The following is a 26,975-nucleotide window of genomic DNA, read 5'->3' on the forward strand; positions in this document are numbered from 1 at the left end:
TGGTGATGATATGTCATTGGTCTCAATTTCTAATGAAAAATTTGCAGTTTAGGATGTGAGGATTCTTTCTTTCTTAAGATTGTTTTCTTACATAATTTGTATTGTGCTTATTTTCATGATCAAAAAGGAATACTGTCTGTAAAAATAAAATTTCAGAGGAGAACAAATTTGTAAATATTATTGGAAAATGTGGTACTCTTTTGTAAAATATGGAATATGGTATTTTGTAGGAAATAACCAGCTTTTCAACAACCTTTTAGAGTATCAGATATTTAGGTGTAACATGCTCTGCTCTTTTCTTTTATACTTATTTATTGTAATGAAAATACTTACATTGAAAAGTTAAATTTAGTTGAAATTGTATTCAAAGTTATCTCATTTAAATTGTTATTATATCCTACATTCCAAAAAGATTCTGTCTTTGATAAACTGCTAAAGTTGTATTACACAAAAACTCACTTTTCTCACAAAGATCTTTTGAGTATTTCCTTGAAGGAAAGGCCTGTAATTCACTGAAACTCAGGTTGTATTTTCTCTCTCTTCCTCCCTCCCCCTCTTTCTTTCTCTTTGTCTGTCTGTCTCTCTCTCTCTTTGTATCTCTCTCTCTCTCTGTGTCTCTGTTTCTCTGTCTCTGTCTCTCTCTCTCTCTCTCTCTGACTCTTAGAGATCATTTAAATTGTCTTACCCACATTTGAAAACTATAGAGTAATCAAAGGGCCTCATCTTGCTTCCAAGTATTGCATATCATGTATGGCAGAGTGGCCAAAGAGAAAAAGAATGCCAAAAGAATGTCAAAAGTTCACAAATGTTGCTAGTTGCTCTAAAAATGCACAATGTGTCCTCCGGTTCGTGTGGCAGGTAAGCTGAATACTTAACAAATTATCTTTCGGCCAGGCGGTGGTGGCATACGTCTTTAATCCCAGCACTCGGGAGGCAGAGGCAGGCGGATCTCTGTGAGTTCGAGGCCAGCCTGGGCTACCAAGTGAGTTCCAGGAAAGGCGCAAAGCTACACAGAGAAACCCTGTCTCGACAAACAAACAAACAAACAAAAAATTATCTTTCACATAGCATATACTATAGTCTGATAAAATTGAAAAATAGCATTTTCAGAACAATTTCAAAATTTAAAGATTGTCATCTTGTGTTTTAACAGATTTTTTTGGTTTATCTTTTTGTTTGTTTGTTTGATTTTTCCCTTTTATTGAAAATAGTGAGAATTTTATTAGAGCATAATGAACAATAAAGTCGTATTGAAAGTTATAACAGCACGTTAGTTCCTATTTTGGAGGGTAGATAAAGTGTTGTGTGTCCTTATATCTCCTTTGTTTCAAACACTGACACTTTGAGTACCTGAGTAGTTGGCATGGACTGCAGGATCTTGAACCAAATGTTTTTCTCCTACAGGAGTCCATGGTCCCATTGTGATGAATGACGAGGAAGAGTATCTGTCTTAAATTGTACAACTTTCAAATGCATCCTATCTGACTTTGGTGCTGAGGTCCTTATAGATTCACATTGATAAGAACACTGCCATTTTGACATTAAAAAAATGTTTCCATAGAGTTGGGTTCCATTATGGCATTCATAAACAACATGGATTGTTGTTGCTCCTCTGTTCCCTCTTGTCCCCATTGCCCTCCTTCTCTGTACCCTTTAAATTCCAATATCTTGTCTTCCACTTTCATACCACATATTTCACACTACAACTTCTGCCCCTCAATTCAATAACTGTTTCCCTCTGTGGTCTCTTACATAGTATCATACACTATACACACTCTCACAAACCCATATTTAAAAATAAACAAACATTAAAAGTTATGGCTTGTGTCATGCAAGGCAATATACTTTTGATATTAGAGATAAAATTGCTGAGTCTTTAATGAGACTACAGGACGAGAGAATAAACCAATGTTTTCTCATCTGCCTCTACCTGATCACAAAGTCTCAGAATTAATGGATGAGGATATCATCAATAGGTGAGTTACTAAAAATATCCCTCAAAAGAGCCAAATCACATGAGGTTAAACAACAAACAGATTTCTTAATTTCTTTGGAATCAAATACCATGGGGAGAACACCACATAATTTTCCTTAGCATCTTCAGAGGTGTAGGGAGCTGCACTAGTTTCCTCTTAACACTTAAATGCCTAGAGGATACTGACTTACACATAGGCTGTCCTGACTCCTCATCTTCAACACAGCTTCTGGATTGCAACACTTCTTGGGACTAACCAAAGATATAATATACATGAATAGTAGTTTTGTGTTCCCCATTAATATTTTTCATATTTAAGAGTAACCTAGAATGTGTTATGTAAATTAATATTTTACCATATTGGCATAAGTGCTGTGGGAATGTACCTATAAGAAGGCATTGAAATTATCTTTCATATTCCATGTGATTATTTTGAGTTTCATACAACGCAAGCATCATGCCACTTTTACTAAAAAAAAGACATTAAGTACACCAATCAATCACACTCACTCTACTAGACTTTATCCATTTAATCACATTTAGGAATCCATATTGGTGGAATTTTATCAGTTTTATTAATATAAGAATTTGAGCTTGGATATTTTCCCTTTGTATCTCATATCTCATAATGGCTGACTTTACTTCATACCATGCTTGTAATGGATTATCTATTGCAGCATTGTCTTATTATTATAGTGCCATTTCGTGTAACTGTTGAAAGCTGCATAAGCTAGGAAGAATTACTTCACACTCCTAGAATCAGATTTCGTAGCTATCTACTAAAATTAATGATAATTGAAACGAAATGAACACTTCTTATTGGAAAAGCATTTATTAAATAGTTTGTATATATACATTATTTAAATGTATTACATAACCTAAAACTCTATGCAGAATCTTCAGGTAGGCATAAAATCAAGATTGAGTATAAAAGGGACCCCACTCTTTTCTTTTATTTTTTTTCTTTTAACTGGAGTAGATCAGAAATAAAATTTTGAATTCTTGTATTTACAATAGCAGTAACTGAAATATAGAGTAGTAATATGAATTGTTAAGAATACCAAGCCATTTCATAATGGCTCTCCATATTCTGTGCCTTACTTTTAAATTGTGATATAGAGGACTCACTTGTATCACTTATATTTGTGCCCCAAACATTTAGTATATCATCAAGATTGTTCTTATTTGCAGATTTTATTAATTTAAATGTAAGAAATTCAGCATAAATTGTTCACTATGTTCCCCAAATACAAACCGAGCTATGATATTCAGTGTGTGATGTATCAGTGGATCTCTACATCTGCACCAAATGGGGAGGAAATGCATTTTAAATTCTACTCTAGGTCTAATGAATGAGGTCTTGCCAGGCAGTTCATGTTCACATTAACAAAGGATGAGAACTTCTGTATAAAGTTCCTCTTTCCTCACAGCAGCTTCTCTGATGTTGACCAGTGCTGCTATAGCACTGTGTTAAGAAACACACAGGGGTGGTCTCTCCTTGCCTTATCTTCTAAATCAAGTGATTGTCTAATCTTTTAAACATATCTTAGAACATACTATAATCTGAGATATACATACTAATGTGTTGGTTATGATTATAGAATCATCTACAATTAAAAGATAGAAATTATGGAATAATGAGCCTTCCTTTTCTTTTATTTTTTTATTGAAAATAGATGTTTTTCATGCAATAGTTTCTAACTATGGCTTTCCTGTCTCAGTGCCTCAAACTTTCTAATGCACCCAAATCTATACTCTTTCTTAATAAAAAACAAGCAGGTATCTAAAATTTTATAATATATATATATATATATATATATATATACATTTTATATAAAATAAATATATAAATTTTATATTATATAATAAATATAATTTTTCATATATATACATGAAAGAAATAGAAGAAAAAGAGCCTGTAGATGATTGTAGATGAAATTCTAAACAGTCTTAGTAAATGAGAAACACAGAGCCAAATCAGAGGTAAATAGCCAAAGAGATCAGAGAGTCACGGTTACCATATCTTACCACCTCTCACTGCTGTCACTTCCACAGAGAGAGTTTCTTCCCGCCTAACTTGTGCTTTTATTGCCTTTCTCTTCTACATTCTCATTGGCTCTAAACCCAACCACATGACTTCTTTGTCACTGCCTGTCTATACAGACCTCCAGGTCTCTATGGTTGGTCCGTAGATTAAAGGCTCAACTCACTGTGCTTGGCTGTGTCCTTGACCACACAGAGACTCTACCTGCCATGCTGCCATGTGATCGGATTAAGGGAATGGGCTACCACCACCTGACTGCTGTTCCTGGCTCAATGTGATCTCTGAAGTGTTTTGTTTGTTTTTTTGATTTTGTTTTGCTTTTTGTTTGTTATTGTTTTGCATTTTTGTTTACTGATATTTTTTAATTTTTATTTATTTTTAAATTTTCTTTTGGGAGAGACATTACAAGAGTGAACAGTGGATACAGAGTGACTAGAAAATGAGTGTGATTGGGATGGTGATGTGAAATTCCCAAAGAATCATTAAAAATTATGTTAAAATATTTTTATGGTCAATGTAAGGTTAAGTTGTAAAAATGATGAAAGTTATAAAACATATAATCTTCTTCTTGGAGGAGTGTTTTACTTAAAATTCTAAGATCATTATGGCACTGCATTCCTTAAAATCAAGCGAATAGCGTGGAACATGAAGTCCCTCTGCAGGAGGGATGCAGAGAACACTAAATAACAGTCCTGGACCTGCCAGCACTTCATGAGTCCATACATTTCTAATAAAACTATTGAAGGGTATGTTAACTTTCTTGATGTTGCAATAACTTCAAGTTATAAACATATATATCAATACATGTTGTGTGTCAATTACATTACAAATAAGATAAGTTAAATGAGGAGAAAAACACATCAGAATGTGTTTTTCTTTGTATATGTAGGAACTTTGTATGTGTAGGAACCTAAATAATTGAAAATCTTACTAAATGATAATTGTTTATTAATTGTTTATGTATGCAGGATGTATGCATGTGGGGAGAATATGTGTGGAGGTCAGAGACAACTTTGTGTTGTCAATTTTCTACTTCACATAGATGCTAGGAATCACACTCAGGGCTCCATGCTTACATAGAATGTTCCTTTGCCCATGGAGCCATTTCTCCAGCCCTGAAAATTGTTTTGATAAATGGACTAGAACACAGTAATACCCAAAGTAATTGCTTAAGAATGGTATTACATTTACTTGCATTCAAAGTTATTAAAAATATTATGTAAATACTGCTTTGTTATAATACCACGAGCATAATTCGGTAATGTAATGTTGGAATAATATAAAATGTTAAATTTCTATAAAGTAACATAGAAATTATAAGTAAAGCCTTGAAATAAAGATGATGTTTCAATAATACACACCTGTTAATGATCATTAAATAATAATGATTCTTATTTCCCTCTTTACCAAAATTATCTAAACTAAATATAATTAAGTTAGTATGAATGCTAGTATTGGTATTTCTAAGATATTCACTTGGTATATATGTCTCCAAAGAACAAATGTAACTGAGAAAGCTAATCTTCTTTTCCATATTACTTGTATTTAGGCAATGAATATTGACTGTGTTATAATTACATCAATTGGAATATGTCTTTGGAAATTCCATGTGTATGACAAAACCATATGGTTAGCCTTAAAATGTTGCAATCTTAGTATTTGCATAGCAATTAAATATAGACTTCATTGAAAGATATTCTGTAACAGCCATTGTTTAATTGTCGTGAATATTTTTGGCTTTAAATGCATTTTGCTTCAATGGATTAAATAACACATTTAGAAATAGCAGCAACAACAACAATGCTCAGATTCTTTTTTCCTGTTATCTAGTGTATGTTTGGAAAGAACTGTTTTATTTCATATGAATCAGTTAGGGTGCTTTCATTTCTGATTATGAATTTGGAAGTTGTAAAGATCTGAAACTGCGTTATCACTCTATGTTCAGTCACATCTTCTCCTTCCTTGGATTCTCTCCTTACAGAAGCAGGTTGATGAAGGAAAGTGAGACACAGGACAAAAATGAGATAAGCAGCTGAAGTACGCAGGAAGGACTACGTGTACATTAGCTTAAGTTATTCAGAGGCAAAAAACCACACTCTTGGACTTGCTTTTCTGCACTCTTCCTTTTCTTTGAATATATTTTTAATCTTTACTGTCTTGACTGAAAAGAATAACCAAAAACAGAGGAGAGAGAAAAAAAGATTTCAAATATCATCGATGATATCACAATTTTTAACTATGTATCTCTAGGCTTTAAAATGTGAAAATAACTATCTAATTTATGAATTTATGAATCAAGTTACCTTAGATCTGAGGCTGAGTCAAGGAGAAGCACATAGTAGGGACTGCAAGATGAACTTCAGAACATTGCCTTGGAGATTGGAATGACAAGAGTTGACTGTGTACCCTTGCCAGGTCCTAAGAATATGTCTCAAAGTGTAATTTTCCAGAGACCAACTTTAATCATCAATTTTACAATCCTTTTATTTATAATTCACACCGTTATCACCTATGCTGCAAAATGTAATTGTTCTTTTTTTCCCATGGGCTTTTCAGAAAAACTCATATGGTTTTAATTACATATTAAGTAACCTATTGCAAAATTTTACTTCTAAATATTTTCTTCTTAGAAATTATAAAATCATTTGATCCAAGATGTCCCTTTGCACCCTTTCCTCTTACAGGGTTGCCTAGTCTAGCCTTAATAGAAGAGTAGGTGCCTAGTCTCGATGCAACTTGATATGCCTGGCTGGTTGATATCCATGGGAGTCCTGCTATTTTCTGAACTGAAACTGGAGAGAAGAAGTGAGTGGCGATGGTTGTGGGGGGAAGAAAAGTGTGGGGAGAATCTAGGAAGAGAGGAAGAAGAGGAAACTGTGGTTTGGTTGTAGAAACAAAATTAGATAGATAGATAGATAGATAGATAGATAGATAGATAGATAGATAGATAGATAGATAGATAGATACTAAACAAACAACTTGTTTCCAAGTTTTTTAACCAAAGTGTTTTTATTGTGATTCAATTTAATAAGGGCTATTGTAATGCAATTTCCTCCCAGTTAAAATAATTTATCATTAAGACATAGAAAGATAGCTGGGCAGTGGTAGAGCATGCCTTTTATCCCAGCACTTGGGAGACAGAGGCAGGTGGGTCTCTGTAAGTTCAAGGCCACCTTAGTCTACAGAGCAAGTTCCAGGACAGCCAGGATTGCAAACAGAAACCCTGTCTTTAAAAAAAAAAGATTAAGAAAAAAAGAAAAAGAAAGAAAGACAAAAGACTTAGAAAGTAAACATCTCATGGTTTATGAAGTCCATATAATTTTTCAGATTTATAAGGGTTCTCTCTTCTCCAATCTAACCATTAAGAATGGTGGTGAGATGAACCTCTGACTTTGTCCAGCTACTTACAATTCATTCAGAGAACTGGGGTTCCAGCTTTCCTGATTCAGCACCCATGACATAATGGTTGATCAAATATGCAGCTGTCTTTTGTTGGTCTATACTTAAATGAGTAGCCTCTGTAAGCTCATTGTTTCATCAAGTTGGCCTTCAGTATTACCATGTCTTTGATCTGTTGAAATTCTTTGTGCAGAATGAGTAGACATTTGCTCTCATCTCTCCAGGAATACCATCAACAATAGTAACCCAAATGTTTTCATTAATAATTTGAAAATATTTATAAATAATTTCAGCTGAAGTGTCAAATTCCTGAGCATTGATTTTAAAGGAATTAAAATAATATCCAAAGTTTGATTTCCCATCATTTGACATATTTGCATAATAAATTCAAACTTTTTAAAGTCATGTTTCTTTTTATACATTTTATCACACTTCAGAAAATAAGCTTTATACCATCTGCACGTATGGCAAACACATTTATGTGAAAATGTTTATACTTTGGGGTATGTTCCTTAGGCCCACCAAGCTCTCTAATTTGCAGACAGCTCTTCAAAACTACCCATGAGTAAGGTAACTGGATACCTTTTCCCTGTAAAAATAAGCCTTAATAATTAAGTACACAGTTTACAATATTTCAGCAATTTTCTCATGTTTTACAACAATTGAATATAATTTTTATTAAGTGACTTGAATTGATTACTAACTACACTCTGGATAATGTTTAACAAATTTGTATATTGTTGCATCCATTATAAAATTATGAATTTAGTGAGTACACATTCATGAATGTGTGTGTGTGCACGTGTGTGTGAGTGTGTGTGTGTGTGTGTGTGTGTGTGTGTGTGTGTATAACTCATCATCCTTATTATCATAATAGAACCACATTTCTCTTTCACCTTTGGATTATTTTCATGTGCTATTGTGTGATCAGAAAATAAAGTAGTTATCCTGGGTTTTTTTTTTTTGCAAATTATTCTAGCTATATACCTTAGCTTCCCAACTAACTAAATTGTTAATAAACGTCAAAGGCAATTGCCAATGCTTTAGCAAGATTTATAGACTCCATACTTGCAGTATACCCATAAAAATGTATAATAAATACTTAATGCACTTAAAAACAACAAAGCCGTCATTAAGGATAACCTACAGATGCATGTCATCAGGTTTAATTCTTTGTCAGCCTTTCATTTGAGGGGACATTAATTGTCATTCTACTAATTAGAAATCTTGGGCACAAAAGTATGGTAATTCATCTCCTGTGATCCTGACTGAGATCCAACACCAAACTCTAGTTTTCTTTACCGCAAAGCCTGTGCTAAAACCACTATAAGACGCTCACCCAAAGAATATGTAGACTCTACTCATAAACCATGAACACTGACAAAATCAATGCCAATATACTTCAAGAGGTCATCAATTATAATTATAATTTTCAGGTGTGTTCTCAGAGTGCTAGATAGCAATAGTGTAGAAGCATCTATGTTAGTTCTAATAATTCAAATAAAAATTTAATTCTTACATTTAGGATGGCTAACCTTGATGATTCAGGTAATCCTGACCTAGATAATAAACAGTTGTGTATAGCATGGAGTAGACATCTAGCATACCTCACATCTAGCAGATAAATTCATGTGTATATACTCATGAAAAATTCCTTATGTATTATTTTGATTTTTGTATGCTGCATGATTTCTTCCTAGCCTAATGGAATTTTGCATTTAAAATTGAATCAAATAGATTTCAAGTACAAAATCATCAGTCATCTGAAAAACAAGATCAAAATGCAAGTTAGTGTACACAAATATAATTTTCAAAATACATAAAGTATGAAGGTAATTTTAAAGGTACAATAATAAAATTCTTTTCCCATAAACCCCAATCTAAGCTGTGTTTTCCATGTGTATCCATTTACATGCTCTGTGATCAAAATGGCAAATGTTGTCATATAATTAAGTTCTCTTATGGAATATAAGGTTCACTTCATGCTTATTTTTTATATAAAGTAAACATGTTCTGTTTTACTAAAGACAGCACTTTTGTATTCTATATAGTTCCCTGATGATTAGTTCTCTCTTTAGTGAGGAACTATTAAAAAAAAGCACTTACTCTCGAGAATGTTCCTTTTCCTCACTCATTTGACAAAACTCTTATTCAAGAGCTGCTGATCAGGCTAGCTAAACCGACTGGCCAGCAAGCCCAGCTATCTGCCTATCTCCTTTTCCTCCCTGTTTAGATCACAAGTGTTTGTCACTGCTCCTGGATTTCTTTTTGACTTGAGTTCTAGGGTTCAAACTCAGGCCTTCATGCTAGTGAGGCAAGCGCTCTAATGTCTCCCCTAACACCCTTTGTAAATAGTTCTTAGCCTCTATATGAGACTGCAGTCCATTCTTGGCCAAGGTTGGAATGGATGGTTGTGCTCTCTACTTGAAACACTCTCCTCTGAGGGTTTGCCTGCCTGGTTTCTCTTTAGGTTCAAGATGAAATCACATGAAAGGATTTCCTTAGTCTCACACTGATAAACTTACTTCTAGCCTGGTTGAGATGGTTTATTAATTTTAATCTTTTTCCATGCCTACTCAGTAAAATGGAACTTGAACAAAACTTATTAAAAACAGATATTATAACATGGACAGTTAAGGTAATTTTGAATGAAATGCTGCAAGATAGAATTTTGTCTATAGAAGCAAAATATCAAATTATATTTCATTTTCTATTTAATGCTGAAAATCAAAAGCATGGCATGGAAGTATATAAAATGGGCCCAGATATGGTTTTGTACACTAGTAATATCAACTGTTGGGGAATATAGGAGTGTCACTTTAAGTTCAAACCAGCCCAGTCTAAGAAGTGAGCAGAGTCAACTGGGGCTACATAGAAAGACTCTGTTTAAAAAATAATAATAATGTCACTACTAAACAAATATTGGAAAGTGCTTGTGTGTCCATATATAAATCAGTAAATTTATCAAATATGTTACTGCCCAGTATTTGTTTTTAAACAGATCTTTGATAGATATTTGTTTGTGTGTACATGTGTAAATTCATGTTATCAGGATCATGTGAATTGTGGGTACACGTGCATGTCAAGGCCAGAGGACAGCTTCCAGTGTCAAGGAACAGGATTCATCCATCTTGTTCGTTCAAGACAGAATGTTACAATAGACTAGGCTTTATCAAGTAGGCTAGCTAATCTGGCTGGTCAGAAAGCACCAAGTATCTCTGTCAACCCACTGCTTAGATTATAAATGCATGCTATTATGCCTGGATATTTTAAACTTTATTTACTGTTGATATTGTAATATAACTATGTCAATTCCCCTTTCCTTCTCTTCCCTCCATCCAAACACACCCACATAACCCACCTTGCAAATACATTGTCCCCCATTTTTTTCATTCATTGTTGTTACACACACACACACACACACACACACACACACACACACACACCTGCTCAGTCTGTGTAATATTACTTGTACATTGGATTTTAGGGATTTAGGCTTTGTGTACTCCCATAAAGCCTCAATTCCTTGACTATTTCAATCTGAGCTGAACAAGGACAACAATAGACATTCTGGGATGGAGAGGTTGGGGGCCAAGTTCAGAAGGCCTCATACCTACATAAAGGACAACAGCCAAGGAATGCCAAGAAGAGAAGAAATCTTCCCCAGGAAAGAGCACACCAACTCATTATGAAATATCACATGTCCTGGATATTTTTTTTTAACTTGAGTTCCGCAGATCAAGCTTAAGTCTTCATGACTGTAAGTCAAGCACTTTAAGGGCTCCATGCTCTCTGCAGACCCTTTGAAAATATTTCTTAAGAAATGGTTGTCTCTCAACTGTCTCACCTATTCAGAGGGCCCAATCCAGTTGGGGGCCCCTCACCCTTTGGTTCAAAGTTCATGTGTTTCCATTCATTTGGTTATCTGTCCCTGTGCTTTATCCAATCCTGGTTTCAACAATTCTCGCTCATATAAACCCTCCTCTTTCTCACTAATTAGACTCCCAGTGCTCCACCCGGGGCCTAGCCGTGGATGTCTGCATCCAGATTCCTCAGTCCTTGGATGGGGTTTATGGCACAACCATTAGGGTGTTTGGCCATCCCATCACCAGAGTAGGTCAGTCCCGGCTGTCTCTCGACCACTGCCAGCAGTGGTGCCAGGTCCTGGGCTCGTTGCATGAGTTAGCTGTTTGAAACCTGGGACTTATGCAGGGACGCTTGGCTCAATCTGGGAGGAGGGGACTGGACCTGCCTGGACTGAGTCTGTCGGGTCGATCCCAGTCCTCGGGGGTGGCCTTGATCTGGAGGAGGTGGGAATGGGGGGTGTGCTGAGGGGAAGGGGAGGGGGCGGGGGGGGGGAGAGAGCAAGGGAATCTGTGGCTATTATGTGGAACTGAATAGTATTGTAAAATAAATAAATAATAATAATAATAATAATAATAATAATAAAAAAGAAACCCTGTCTCAAAAAAACAAAAACAAAACAAAACAAAACAACAACAACAAAAAAAAAAAAAAAAAGAAATGGTTGTCTCAGGACCAGTCTGAGAAGCTGGCACTTCAGCCAGTACTAAGATTTGTGTAGCCTTAAAGTCATCCCTTTTGTTGTTTGAAAATTCAATATGTAGAAACAAACACAGTGTGAGACATTTTCTAAATACTATAATTACAGATGTACAAATGAACAAAGAGAAAATCTTAAGGCTTTTAAGAAAGCGCTGCTGATGCCAATTTAATAGATAACATAATGTCATTTTTTGTTTGCAAGATTCAGGAATCTCTCTGTGAAAGTAGATATATAACTCTAATTTTACCCACTCTGTTCTCAATTCTGCTACTATAATAACATACGTTTAAAGGCCAAGGACATATATTTGAGGCAATCATGTAATTTTTGTAAAACTGTTTCAGACCATTGCATACAATAATTGTATAACATTAGACGTGTTATTATTATATGAAGGCCACTTAAATTGCAGTTATAAAGAACAGATAATAAATTGAAATCGCAGAAGGTGTTGTATTTCACATTGAGCAAACAGATATAAAGCATTCCTCAAAGTTCCTGTCCTGGCACTATTCTATGGAGTACTGTGTGAAATATTTTGGTTCCCTTTTGGCTTTTTGATTTTTATGGTTATGTCTGTTTTAATACAGGATTTTTTGTAATATGAATGCTTCTTACAGATAAAATTTGTTTTAACTGAGAGTATGTTGCAATTATATTTCTCCTGATTACAAGGTTATTAGGTATGAAAAAAATGAAGGAATTTGTGGTTTCTGTTACAGTCTAACCATACACAATTAGGGACACAAATTAAACATGGAGATCATCACTTTAGATTGAAATTTACAAATGTGTGAGTTTAACAAAGCTTATATAGAAAGATGTGTTAGGGCTCATTTAGAGTATATAAATACTTGAAAATTCTAATCTTTTATCTTAGAGAATATGTTAATTCTTGCAATCTTATTTAGTAGTCCATATAATGTAATTGTCACTAAGAATTAAACATATTTTTCAACAACTGCTAATCCTGCAGGAAGGTATCATGTCGATATTTTATCAAGTTGACTATTGGGTAAATGGCAAATTTTTTAAAACCTTAGAACCATAAGTATTTGGTGGAACTTACAGGATTATAAATTTTCTCATTATAAGATAGAAATTCATGTAGGTAAGAAGTGGATTAAAGTAAGCCAGTGAGCTTTAAAGTTTTAAGCATCCTTCTCCATTGTGCATTATAACAGAGTATTTGTGTGATTTGAGGTATATGGTGAATTCAGTGAAGCCAGTATATTATCCAGCATCATAAGAATTGACCATTGAATGTGAGTTCATTTGATATAATCACTTTTTTTTGTACCCCAATCAAGAGTAAATGGACACATACTCCATACAAATTATGAACTTAGAGAAAATTAAATCACATGTGCATGCAATGGGCAGAGTTGCAAAAACAATTATAAATAATATAATAGGTGAAAGGAACTGTGCCAGATTGGCATGGTACCAAAAGTTGAGGGGTGGGTAGTATGTACAAAATTCCAAAATGAAGCCAGGCATTATGGTGTATGAATTTAACCCCATTACTCAGTGATCAGAATCAGGAAAATCTCTATGAGTTTAAGGTCATCTGGTCTATGAAGTGATTTCCAGACCAGCCAAGGCTACATAGTGAGATCCTGTCTCAAAACAGAACAAAAGACCCAAGTGTAAAACTAACACAGGCTAGACACACATAAACACACACATACACACACACACACACACACACACACACACACACACACAATGCATACAGTACTTAAATACTATTCTTTCGTTATCAAATCATACATCCTAATTTTAAAATATAAATAATAGTCAGTAACACTTCATAACTAATTTGAGAATATCAACCCTTACGCTATACTTTTTATATGAAATTATCAGTTATGTGTAAATTTTGCCCATCATTTATAAACTGTGCTGAATGAACTTTAGAGGCACAATAACTCCACCATCACTTATATTTAATCTGCATGCATTTCAATATATTTGTTTGAAACCATGCTCTGTGGAATGGGCAGAGTTTGATCAAACTCTGGATTAAGTGAAACACAATAGAGGTCCCTGAACATATTCATCCAGTCAAATAGTTTGGGAGTTATCAGCCTTTTATGCTATACTTTTATACTATAAAGACTATAGTTTCATATAGTCATAATGTATATAAATATATTTTGTATATCTTATTGTATTATGTTTGGAGGTAACTTTTCATTGTTGCATCAGATGACTAGTATTGTTACCCCTATATTCATTAACAATCTAGATTTTTTTAAAGAATCACTCCTTGGAGAAGGAAAATCACTCCTTCACCTGTATTCAGACCAAACTGGCACATGGAGGTAGTATTCCAATCTAGCCCAAAATCCTGAGGTTTGCGAGAGGAACAACTTTAAGTTAAAGCAGCAAAAGACAAACAAGAAAATGTATTTTTACAAGAAAGCATACTAGCTGATGAGTTATATGACCGTGTGATTGACCTCAGAATGTCCCAGTGCTCATAGTGCCAGGACATTATTTCAGATAGATTGTAACACATAAATGTTTAGCAGCAATGAGATGATATTAAAGAGACAGGTAATTGTGGAGAAGTAGATGACTAGGTTAGGATTTGCACTAAACAGTGGTATTTCTTTGTACATTGCTTGTTAGACTGTAAATTAGTAAGTTCATTATGGCAAATAGTGTGGAGGGTCCTCAAAAGTTTAAGAATAAAGCATCTTATGGTGCAGCAATTCTTCTTCTGACTATAAAACCAAAACAAACAAAAATCCTTGTGCTAGAGACACAGTCACTTTCATGATTTTTGTATTGTTACTTACAACATCTACCAAATCAAAACAATTTAAATTCCTATCCGCAGTAGCTGGATAAAGATAATTTATGCATATGCACATTGAAATACCAGACAGCCATAAAATGAATGGAATTGTGCCATTTGAAACATCATTGATAAAACTGGAGCACTTTATGTTCGGTGATGTGATATAGGCATTAAAACCAAACATTCATGGGAAATCAAAAGTTACAAAGATTTTGAGAGTAAAATAGTGGTTCCTTAAGGTTAGGAAGAATCGGGTGGAGGGATGAAGCAAGTTCGCAGGAGATACTGGTGTTTTATGGTACAGTAGGACAACTCCACACAACAATAATGTAACAGGAAAGGGATTCTGGATTTAGGTGTTTCAGGTAAATATTCAGGTGATTTTTTATCATCAAATTTTTGAGGAGTCAGATCTATCTAATGTGATAGAACTATTACCGAGCATACAAGTATCAAGACTAATGTATTATATTAGTAAATTTTATTATCATATATCATGAGAAAAAATTATTAAAATTAAAGCAAAGATATTAAAGGAAGAGCATACCAAACCTAAAAATATATTTGAAAACTTGATTTATTATTTCACTATCATTGATAAATCTAGGAGCAAGATAGGAAGCCTAGAAGCTTGTGGAAGGCTACAGAGTTAAGACTTTGGGGAAATGATAAAAACCCTCACTATAACACCAGTGACAAGACCAGAAAGCAGGAATTAGAGTCAAGAAGGACATTGCTCTAAAATGGACTATGTGTGTTCTCCCTGCCAGTGAAGAAAACATCTCTAAAGAATCTCAAAAATGCTTTACAGACTAGTTAATATGAAATGATCATTCTAAAGTCAGGCTATAGATTTAGCAACTGGCAACGATGTTTACAGTTTGGGGTATAGTTTGTAAAAATCCTCTTCAGGATATATTGAGATTTGATTTTAAATCAGATTTTAAGCATTCTTGACAAAGCAATTTAATATTCTATATAATTTTAAATAAATGTTTGAATATCAGTAATGATAAGTCTCAAAAGAACTAAATTGCCTTGTAAAAGTTCTGTTTAGTAAGCAAAAATGACTTAATTACCTTATAATTGAAAGATCTACACAATGTGTGTATCATATATATTTTCTGTCTGACAATACATTTTGAAACCACCAAGCATAAAATGATATGACTATGAATAAACCAAACCTGGAAACATTGGGGCAGTAGGCCATTCCCCGTTGTGTCTAGAGAAGCAGTCAGTGGGCATTTCAAAGGCCACATGGATACAAGTGGAGGTTCGTAATTACTTAGAGCATTTGAGCAGGGTTCCTTCCCAGCCAGCTGCACTGTGCATCAAATCAAAGGCATAGGAAGAGTCCATGCTGCTGACTTAGGTGCGGTGTTTAATTCCCTTGTGTGCCTTGGTTTCCTCACCTGCACATTGAAGTACGGTTGTAAGGGCTAGGGGACAAGTACATTGTATCTTTCCTGAGTATAACAGCTAACAATATCTGCTGAAGCCTGGAGTTATTATTAAAGGAGTTTACTTGATGTGGAAAATTCTGTAACAATTAAGTGTGTGTGCGTGCGTGCGTGCGTGCGTGCGTGTGTGTGTGTGTGTGTGTGTGTGTAAAACAGCAATTTGAAAGGAGAGAGGAGATAACAGTGAGCACATGGGTGTGGTTGGATGGAGGAAAGTCATGGGGACAAATGATGTAATTATATATAAATTTTGAGACAGGGTCTCACTATGTAGCTCTGGTTGTCCTGGAACTCACTATGTAGATCAGGCTGCCCTTGAACTCAAGAAATCTACCTGTCTCCACCTCCCAAGTGCTGAAATTAAAGGTGTGCATGACCACATCTTGTTAAATTTTTCTTCTTATTCACACATTAAGGTAAAGCCCCAGAAAGCAAAATGAGAGAGGACGTTCTCTGCTTAAATTACTCATTTGTTGACTAATTCATGAAAAATAGGCGAGTCCTTGCAACCTGAAAAATACGATCCTTGAAGATTTCATTGTTACTATGATGAGCCACTCCCATGTTAGGCATAATTTCATGTTGTTTACATATTAGAAGGTAGAGCGTTAGCCAAATTATTTAAGTGTTGACCATTATTTTTATGACTAATAAAAGGTATTTGAATACTTGCCAGTTGGTGGTTCTATGAGCCAAACAGAAGTTTTCTTATGGGATAGTGGCAATTTCACACATCATGTTGTGAAGGACTCTTTAGATATATTCAGTTTCAGTCACTTTGTGGCTAGGGATACATGAGTAGGACAAATAATCCCAGGATTAAAATATTTTTTGTTTGCTTGACCTTAAAATACTTTTCCCTCTTTATTTATCTGAAAACCTGATATTTCAAATTCTATTAACATAATACACTCATTTAATTATTTGAAAAGTATTTTTGATGCATATTATTTTATTTATCTGGGCATATTTACTTTAAAAATATTTCAAATATATTGTATAAAATTGTAAATTCCCATTCTACATTTATGATCATTTTAAGTAATATAAATCAAAACAGGCCATTATAGTCTATGTGATCAACATATTCTAAACAATCACTGATACAAAAATATGCTAACATCTGGAAACATGGCATTGCCTATAATGTTCTTCCATTACTGAATACTATCCAATATCTGAAAAATAGACACTCAGTGTCTAACAGTAGATGTTATATACTTTTAGAACACTTAACAATTCAATTTATATCACATGGTGGCTTCCTAGGAACATTACTTAGCAGGGTGTTTATATTTAATCAGCCTACATTTTACATTAGTTCAAATAACTGGGTCCATATGAGTTACAATAGGCACCTTCAATTTTTAAATGATAAAAATCCAAATGTGGTGTTTTGTTTGTTAACTCATGATGCTTCTCCACTTCAAAAGCTGTTTTCTTCAGACTGTGTACATTTGCTTTCATCTGTGCATAGCTCAAATCATAGCATTACAGAAAGACAAAACTGATATGGTAGCAGCAGTGAGTAGGAAATTGTATCACAGAGAAAACTTTTCTTTGCACATATTATTCCAACATGACATTATGACAGTGAGGTGAGTAAATCCTTGTTGAATTTCATTAAAGTTTATATAGCACAATTCCAACTCAGATGCACCACGCAGCACCAGCTTAGCAAATCTGACAGTGTGTATGTAGGTCACACCTCTCTCGACTGTCATTTCTTGATATTCACATCTCAGCCCACCATCCCAGTGCAAATAACAGAAGGAATGGATATACTAGAAAAGGAAAAACTCTAAACAAACAACATTTGTTTTATGTTTGAGGATATTTTCCCTAGTAAATATTCCCAGAGTTAATTTTATCACTTTCATAAGCATTAAAACATTAAAAAGGATAATTAGTATTCATATTTATGAGAGCATTTCAAACTATCTCAAATCAGAAGAAAAATGTATGCTGTAGCTCTCAGGAGCACTTCTATATTTCTTCGACACTTTTACAGTGTACCAAAGATATGTTATCTTCAGCAAGCAAACTTGGAGCCAATGACTACATCTTTATTTCCAGATTTCCTACTATCAGGGGAGGTTTAAAAATCTGGAGTGTAAAAAAAAAAAAAAAAAAAAAAGTCAAATACTTCAAGCTGTTAGTATGATTTGTCTGCCACCCAAATGAACTAAGCAAGAGTTTAAAGTGATCCTTGTACAAAGTTTCCAGCTAAGGAAATAATTGACTTTGATGTCGAAGTACAGCTGTGCTGTTTGTCACAGCATCGATGACTGGGAGTATCAGTGTCTTCATAACTGCATAGAAGGGATGAGGAGCATAAAAGTGGACATGAAGGAACAGGCCAGTAAAGTTGTGGAATTCACCTGCTACATAAATCGGATGGAAGTGAACCTGCAGGGAGCACTCTACGACCAGGCTATGTGGCTAAATGGTAATATTATTCACTCTGGATAGGAAAGCTCTTCTCACTGAAATAAATATCATTAATAGAGCCATGCAAAAAGAAGGAATGAAAGAGACACTGAGGAAATCACATAAAAACTGCAATTCTCCTACTTACAGCATATCGCATGAGAAAAACAAACATACTCACTCCTTGATTCTAAAGCCTGCAGAAATTCTCTTCTACTTGTTTTCTTCAATTATAAATAATGTCATTATGGGAAAATACAGCATTTTGTGGTTTTAGCTGGCACAATAATCAAAATTCTCTTCTCTTCTTGAATTCTTGATCAGAAAGGGACTCAGGTGGACCTCAAATATTAACCTCTATACAATTATGTTTGATATGAAAACATGGGGGTTAAATGTGAGACAACTGGTTTCATTAATCTTCATTCTAATGTCCAACAGAGTCTCCAGGTATTGGAAGAATGGATCAACATAGTTTTCCTCATACTACCACTCTTATTGCACTGGCCACTTCTTCATGTGTATCTGTCTACAGAATGGGGGTTTTCTCAGACAACTTGGAATGTAAATGAAGAGTTTGACATATCCCTTATGCTTCCCAGTGATGTGCAAAGGGAGGCTAAGTGTCTCAACTATATTTTATTCCTGATAATATTAACAATTACGAACAAGAAACAGGGCACATTTCTACATCCCAACATGTATATTCTATAGATCTCAGGAGAAGATAAAATCCATAATTTCAAATTTACATTGTGTTAGAAGTCATCTTATTTTCCAACTTAAAATATTTAAAAGTCATCTCATTACTATTCATATATGTAAAATAGCAAAAAATAAACATGTAGCATCCTAACAATTGAGTAATAAGTGATTATAGACATATATCTGAAGTTTCTGATAGCTGATTTTTGGAAAATACTCATCTCTATGGAAATGCTGGTAATATCCAACTTAAAGTAATGATATTGAAAAAAATAGAGAATTTACTTCACACACAACTGTTTTTGATGGATTATATTATTGTGTACTCTATTATTTACTTTGGAAATATTAAAAAAAGACAAAGCAAATAATTTTTAAATCAAAGCCAGTGTGTAAAAACATGTGCATACACAATTGTATTTCTTCATTTTATTAATATTAATCACTATGCTGACAACAGGTATCCATTTTCCCTGTATCTTTTAGAATACATTGTAATTATATTGTTTCTCCCTTCCCTTTACTCCCTTCAAATCTTCTCATATACCTATCCATACTCTCCTTTAAATTCATAGCCTCCTTTTTTATTAACTTTTATTCTATACATCTATGTTTATGTATATACATATATATTCCTAAATATATCTCAGTCCATATAATGCTACTTCTATGTATGTCTTCAGGGCTGACCATTTGTCACTAGACATCAATTGATATGCTCTTTCCTGGGAGAAACCACCTCTCCTACTTCCAGCTTTCTTCAGTTGCCTATAGTTCTTTGTGTAGAGTAGAGGTATTGCAGGCTTTTCTCCATCCACTCTGACATGATCATTGGTGTTGCAGAAATTTATACTTGCTGTTTTGTAGCATATGTGTCTGTGTGGGTTTTTTTTGTGTGTGTGTGCACTTGCATTCATACAGGGTGCCTGTGCATATGGAAGCCAGAATTTTAAGTCAAGTTTCTTCCTCTATTACTTATTGGCTGTTGTTGTTGATACTGTCTATCTCATGAATCTGGAGCTCAATAATTGGCGAGACTGCTTGTCCAGTAGTCTCTGTGGATCCACCTATATTGTTGGTTGGTTTTACTCTTTGGCTCTTTGGGAGAGCCTGCCACCCAGCTCCCAAATAAATCACATGGAGGATTATTATTACTTATAAATGTCCAGCCTGGCTTCTTTCTAGCCAGCTTTTCTTAACTTAAATTATCCCATCTACCTCTGGTCTCTGGGCTTTTACCTTACTCTCCTATATACCTTTCTTTACTTATTACTCTATGGCTGGTGGTTTAGTGGGTGACTGCCCGCTGATGCCCTCTTCTCCTCCTCTTCTCATTTCTCAATCTTCTCTGTCCAGATTTCTCCAGCTATTTGTTCTCTCTTCCTGCCAGCCCTGCCTATCCTTTCTTCTGCCTGGCTATTGGCCATTCAGCTCTTTATTAGACCAATCAGGTGTTTTAGACAGGCAAAATAACACAACTTCACAGCTGAACAAATGCAACATCAACGAATGCAGCACATCTTTGCATCATTAAACAAATGTTCCACAGCATAAACAAATGCAACACATCTTTAACTAATATTCTACAACATAACTGTCTCCATTCAACCATCAGTAGGCTTATAGATGTGCATCACAAAATTAGTATTTAGATGTATTCTGGGGATCCAAGTCTGGTCTTCATGTTTGCACAGGAGGCAATTTAGTAACCCAGAAATTTCTCTAGCATATAGTTGGAATTTTTAATAAGAATACAAACTAGATTTTATTTAAGAATTTTAAAGCATAGAATACATGCATAGTCTCTACTTTTATAACAAATAAATATACCCATTTTTAAAAAAGAAAAGTGAATTAGGTTTAGATATATCACAGACTCTATCTTCTAATCAATACACAACTTACCAGGCAGAAAGGCTGATTCCTTCATTTTTAATGATTTATTAAGTCCTTTTTGCTAATAGGATTTATTAATTCAGACCAATAAAATAGAAGCTTAAAGTAATTATAGAACTTGAAAATTGGTGCTACTCAAAATATTGGAAACATACTTTATAAGTCTGTTTTAAAATACAGTATACAAAAAACAGCTTTGAAATTCTCACAAATGATGAATTACATATGTATAAATGCATGAAAGTTAATTGAAAGATGTATTAAATATATGGGAGTATGTTTTATGAAAATTAGTCCTACTTTGTGGTAAATGATTAAAACATAAAAATTATCATTATCTGAGTAGCAGTGTCAATGCCTATAAACTAAGAAGTGTATTTATCTCCAACCAGTTAACCATTTCCTTTTTACTAATTTGCAGTATTTAAAAAATGTATAACCCTTTTCCCCAGTGAATCCTATTGATCAAAAGCATGTTCTCAGTTGAAAAAACTCACTATTCTGATTGAACTAGATGTAAAGTGATGGGATTTTATTCAATATTATTTTTCATATGTTATATTTGAAAATACCACTTTGGCGAAAAATATATGAATTTAGGAAAGAGGAAATAGAGTTATATACTATCATTTCATATTTTGATCACAGTCTCATATTTTGTACAGGAAAAGTCCTAACTATGAACTTGACAATAAAGTAAAATTGTTACATAATGCTACATAATATATAAATGTTCACATATTTACAGCTATTTTGATATATATGATATCATGTTATATGTCTCTATATTTTAATATATATTTAAATCACATATATGTGCATGTGTTTGTATATGCCATATATGTAACAGTATATTTTTAAGATATTTTCAACTACTTGCAAAACACATTTCACAATATAAGATTCAAGTAAATCATATGAGAATAGTTAAGTAAGAATCACATGAATTGGCCTTTAGGAGCAAACACTTACTTAAGTGAAATTTCAATAATATTTAAGCATCAGATTTACTAAGTTCTATCTGAAGTCCCCTGTCATTTAGGACAGCTCTGTAAGTCTTGAAAGCATGGTCTAATCAATTTACCCCCTGGTGGTGGCGTGCTCCTGAGCCTTTCGCATGGACTTTCACAAGAAAAGAAGCATACACTTCTCAGCTCAGCGTCACATCTTTCTAATTATCACATAGAAATCGATCATATTTTTAAACGATCTAAGAAATGAACTTCTTTTAATTTAAATTGAAATGTGTGTACAAAAAAATAGGATGAGCAACCTATAGGATGAGCAACCTTTATGTACATGCCCAGAACAGCAAAAGAGACAAGCCTTAAGCAATGGTCTACTGAAAATACATATTATGAAATTCAAAATACTAATCATCTATACGAAATATGCCTTCTCTACTACAAAGTTACTCGGGAAAAGGATATTTGAGCATAGTCATCATATTTTCAAAGCACGAACTACATGAGTTTTCTGCTACTTTTTGTGTCATGATGACCCCTCCTGGTTGAGCTGTTCATTAACTTAAATTCATGGAGTTACCGTTTTTTGCTGCCTTGAGTCTTTCTAGGTATTAAAAACATAACTATCATACAATACTTCAAAAATAAGTACAACATAAAATAAATAATTTTCATTATGCATAAAAATAAAATAAATTTGAAAGTTCAATCTCATCACTAAGTTCAAGTATTAGTCATTATTAAATTCAATTCCAAGATTTAGGACAACTTTGGGCTTGTGTCTCAGAGCTTAAATTCAAATGTAATAAAAACCTATCTCAATCAATCCATTACATATTTTAACTATTTACATTATATAGAATGAAAACTAAATAAATCCTAAAGCTAAACACAAATATTTTTAAAGTAGTGATTTTTTGTGTTATTTTTCATTGAATTCTAGGTAGTAAAAACTAAGCACATATTTCTGAAATAACAACTTTTTAATCTTTGAACTATAGCAATGTAATAAGGGAAAATGTAACATTCTGAACACATGGTGATTGATTCAGATTGACCCATTTCTACTAAGGCATACAGAAAGATGAGATATAGAATTCTGAAAGCTATTGGCAAGTAGGAATTCAGATCAGAGAATACAACATACTTTAACTTTTAGTGAGTTTATAGGAGACATAGAAGCAAATTCTATACTACTACACTAACATATTTTGAAATGGAAATTGAAATTCCATCAGAATAATTTTTCATGGGTAGTGTTACATATTTTTGTAGATGTCAACATCAAGGAGTCTAGCTTTACTTTTTCCATGTATCCTATAGAATGAACATAGATAAAAAAATATATATTTTTTTAGGTTTGTTTGTGTTCTGAGACTACCATAATGTTTGCTTTTTTAAGTTCACTACAACTTAGCTCTCTTTTTTTCTTGCATTTCTCTATCTTTAAGCACTGCAAAGAAGCCCATAGAAGGTAGTCAGGGAATATGTGAAAATACTAATAATGATAGCACAGTAGATGATTGTTGAACACAACACATAAAGCTCATTTCAAGGCTACTCTTATTAATATTTTGTACGATGGAATGATAATATTAATACCGAAACATAGACAACAGTGAGCAGGAATACGTCCACAGAACTATAAATAGAGGAAGGACTGAAACACATGTGAGGCATCTGGAATCTACTCAACTTATCTATCCTAAGAAGAGAGCATTTTCCTCTGAACTCCACAGCTCCATACTCCTTCCCCAGTGGATTCACCCATCCTCAGAAACAAGGCTGTGCTTAGGAACACTTTGCAAAGTACAACAGAAAATCAGTTCAGCATTTAACTCTTTCTCGGCCAAAGCCAGCTATGCCTTCCCTCCCTTCACACACAGTACGCATTTCTAAAGCAATGCAGAAATGAGCTGGAATCTTCCATTTCTTCTAAACCTCATCAAAACACGAATCATAACTCCCTCTTCCTTTAAAACACACATTTTGAGCAGCTGCATCATTTTTCTAAAAACTTTCAAACCATCTCTTCATTATCCATTAATAACATTTGCACTAGCAGTCCCAAGTCATGGCCTGGATGAGTCATGCCCCCGTTACTTCAAACTACTAAGTAATTAGCACATTGTCGGTTCCCATATAAGACTTAATTTTAATATATATGTTTATATATGTATGTATGTATGTATATTCAACTGCTAAATGAGCATTAACTTTTTTTAAGAGTACAGAGGCTATCAGTGAATCCATAGGCGCCCAAACTGCTTGAAGTATGTTCCTCTTTCCTCCTCAGACCAATGCGTAAGTTAAACCATCAATAAAAATCAGAAACTTCTGCTCGTCTTCTGCACTACCCAAGTAAAATGTAATCGTCTCCAGTCTGCACAGATCGGTCCCAAGAAATGACCACACTCATCACTCTAATCACTCTAACCAAGCAGTTGCGGAGCAATCTTTAAGACTAGGAACAACTTTCCAGAAGCATCCAGCACTATGAATATCGTCTTCACCAAACAAGGAGCTCCCTGGGTTTAGAGTTTCTCTGCTTCTTTGCGGCAGTGGCAAGTGCCAGGCATCCGACACACATACATGCACACAAACATACACCAGGGGCAAAACTGCGAATGCTCCTCGGAGTTGATGCCTGGGCGCCCTTACACCAATGCGGCACTGAAGTGGCTCCAACACGGAGCCGCGGACAGGAGAGGGCTACTTACGGAACGTGGAGGGAGCCATCCAGGCTCTGCAGATGAAGCTGCTGAGAATCCAGAGCGAGAGCGCTGCCCTGCAGCCTGCTCTCCTAGACACCACCATCCTTTGCCTCCGGGCCAGCGGTACTCCAAAAGCTCGCTGCGGAGATGCAGTTCGCCTCACAGTGGGGTTCTTGAAAGGAGCTGGTCTGTCCTCAGATGCGAGAGGAAACCAAGCTCCTCCTGCTTGGTTTCCTCTCCCCTCACCCCCTCCAGGTTCCAATTCTGGGCTGGCAGTAGCAGGGGAGGCACAGCCTTGTTTTCCCTTCTGTGTGGGTCTGGTCTCTTGCTCTGCGAGCCAGTGAAATGCCAGGGGAAGAAATTCAAACCGAGGAGGAATAGGAGGGGTGAGAGAGAGAGGAGGGGACTGACACCTACCCCGCCCTCTCTTCTGGAAAAAAAAAAATCACCAAAGGACGCGTGGGGGAAATCTGGAGAGCACTGAGCCTGCAGGAGAGAACCGGAGAGCTATGTGTCCAGCGATGCTGCTGTAGCCACTGCGGGCGAGCGCTCGGGTGCACTGGGCAGCGCGACTCAGAGGGGTTTCCAGTAGGCTGTCAGCTCCCAGGATGAGATCAAGGATGTGCGGAGTGGAGCACAGCCCCGGGTGCTCGCTTGGCCTCAGCGCGGCGCGGCACTGAGAAGCATCTCTAGCTTGAGAGTCACAGCAGCAGCGACCACAGCAGCCAGGAGCTGGAGAAGCCGCTGCCTCCAGCAGCGCCTGCAGACCCGGGCGAGCCTGGCAAAGGGAAGCCTTCCCCCTCTTCCCTTCTTGTTTCCCTCCCCGGCCCCTCCTCCTCCTCCTCCTCCTCCTCCTCCTCCTCCTCCTCCTCCTCCTCCTCCTCCTCCTCCTCTTCTTTTCCTACCGTACTCCTCTTGCTGTAACAACCTTTCTGCCCTGCCCTCGTCTGGTTTGGAAGGAAAAGAGAGAAGGAAGCCACCGACCCAGGTCCATTAGCTGGAGTCCTGGCCAAGGCTGGAGGTATGCGCCTCTCTCTAGGCGGGAGGTGCTGCTGTCTGTGGTGCTGAAGTTGGGAATTTGCTGTGTAATCTAAGAACCCTGCTCCAGACCTGGCTAGTCCCTGACCCAGCGGTAGGAGGGAGAAACCCCTTGCTGGGATGCTTTCTCTCCTCCCCTTCGGATAGAGATGGTACAGGCTCCTGGAGCTTCGAACCCCCGGGAACCACCATTACGCGTCCCAAAGGCAGTCTTACGAGTGGTCATAACACCAAGTGACAGCTCTAAACATCCTGACTGGATGAAGCAGAACCCGAGGATTGCAGATGTACCTAATGCAGATGTTTTACATGTGTAATTAATTCATATTTACTCATATATATGCACATACATACGTATACACATATTCACCAAACACATGATGCTTAGAAAACCACACTCTAGCAAACACAAACACAAACAAACCCAATCGAAAAACTAGAGTAAATAAGCAGTCAAATGATAATTATTTCAGAGTACTTACGGCATTGCAAGTATTAAGAACTAGGAAGGACTATAGAGAGGATGTTTTCTTTAATCATTTAGATGATTCCAATAATAAGTCTCAAGCTTTTCCTCTCAACTCCCATCTAGCCACACTCTACACTGATTTGTTTTCCTAACATCCAGCCCACGTGAAGTACTTGGATTCTTTCCTCCCTACAGAAGCAATCTTTTCACTGACTTTACTGACACAATTAAGAATTATAGGTCTTCTTAATACCAAATGATGTTTAGGGAGGTCTGAAGAGGAGTGACCATGTCTTTCAGTGTTATGTAATGAACAAGCATTGGCCTTTCATGATAAATAAAATTTTTATGAAGATTTGTCCACTCCCAGAATAGATTTCGAGTTTTAATGTTATGGTTAGGTCTCAGAAAGGTCTACTGTAAACAGTACTGTGTGTTCACTGCATAATCAGTGTGGTGTTAATCGGCCTGATTCAGCATTAATTTAAGTCTTTTTTATTG

The 26,975-nt window shown here is 35.5% G+C and overlaps 1 protein-coding gene across 1 annotated transcript in view; it reads right to left on the reverse strand.

Annotated features, from left to right (window-relative positions):
* Cntnap2 (contactin associated protein 2) overlaps positions 1 to 25,815 on the reverse strand; it is a 2,081,518-nt gene extending 2,055,703 nt beyond the window's left edge. The window contains exon 1 of the mRNA XM_042273149.2: positions 24,974 to 25,815. Within this exon, the coding sequence (XP_042129083.1) occupies positions 24,974 to 25,070 (97 nt within the window). The 5' untranslated portion in view covers positions 25,071 to 25,815. The remainder of the gene's footprint in view (positions 1 to 24,973) is intronic.
* Between the last annotated feature and the right edge of the window lie 1,160 nt (positions 25,816 to 26,975).

This window comes from Peromyscus maniculatus, chromosome 3 (genome assembly GCF_049852395.1).
Source record: "Peromyscus maniculatus bairdii isolate BWxNUB_F1_BW_parent chromosome 3, HU_Pman_BW_mat_3.1, whole genome shotgun sequence".
NCBI classification, from domain to species: Eukaryota; Metazoa; Chordata; class Mammalia; order Rodentia; family Cricetidae; genus Peromyscus; species Peromyscus maniculatus.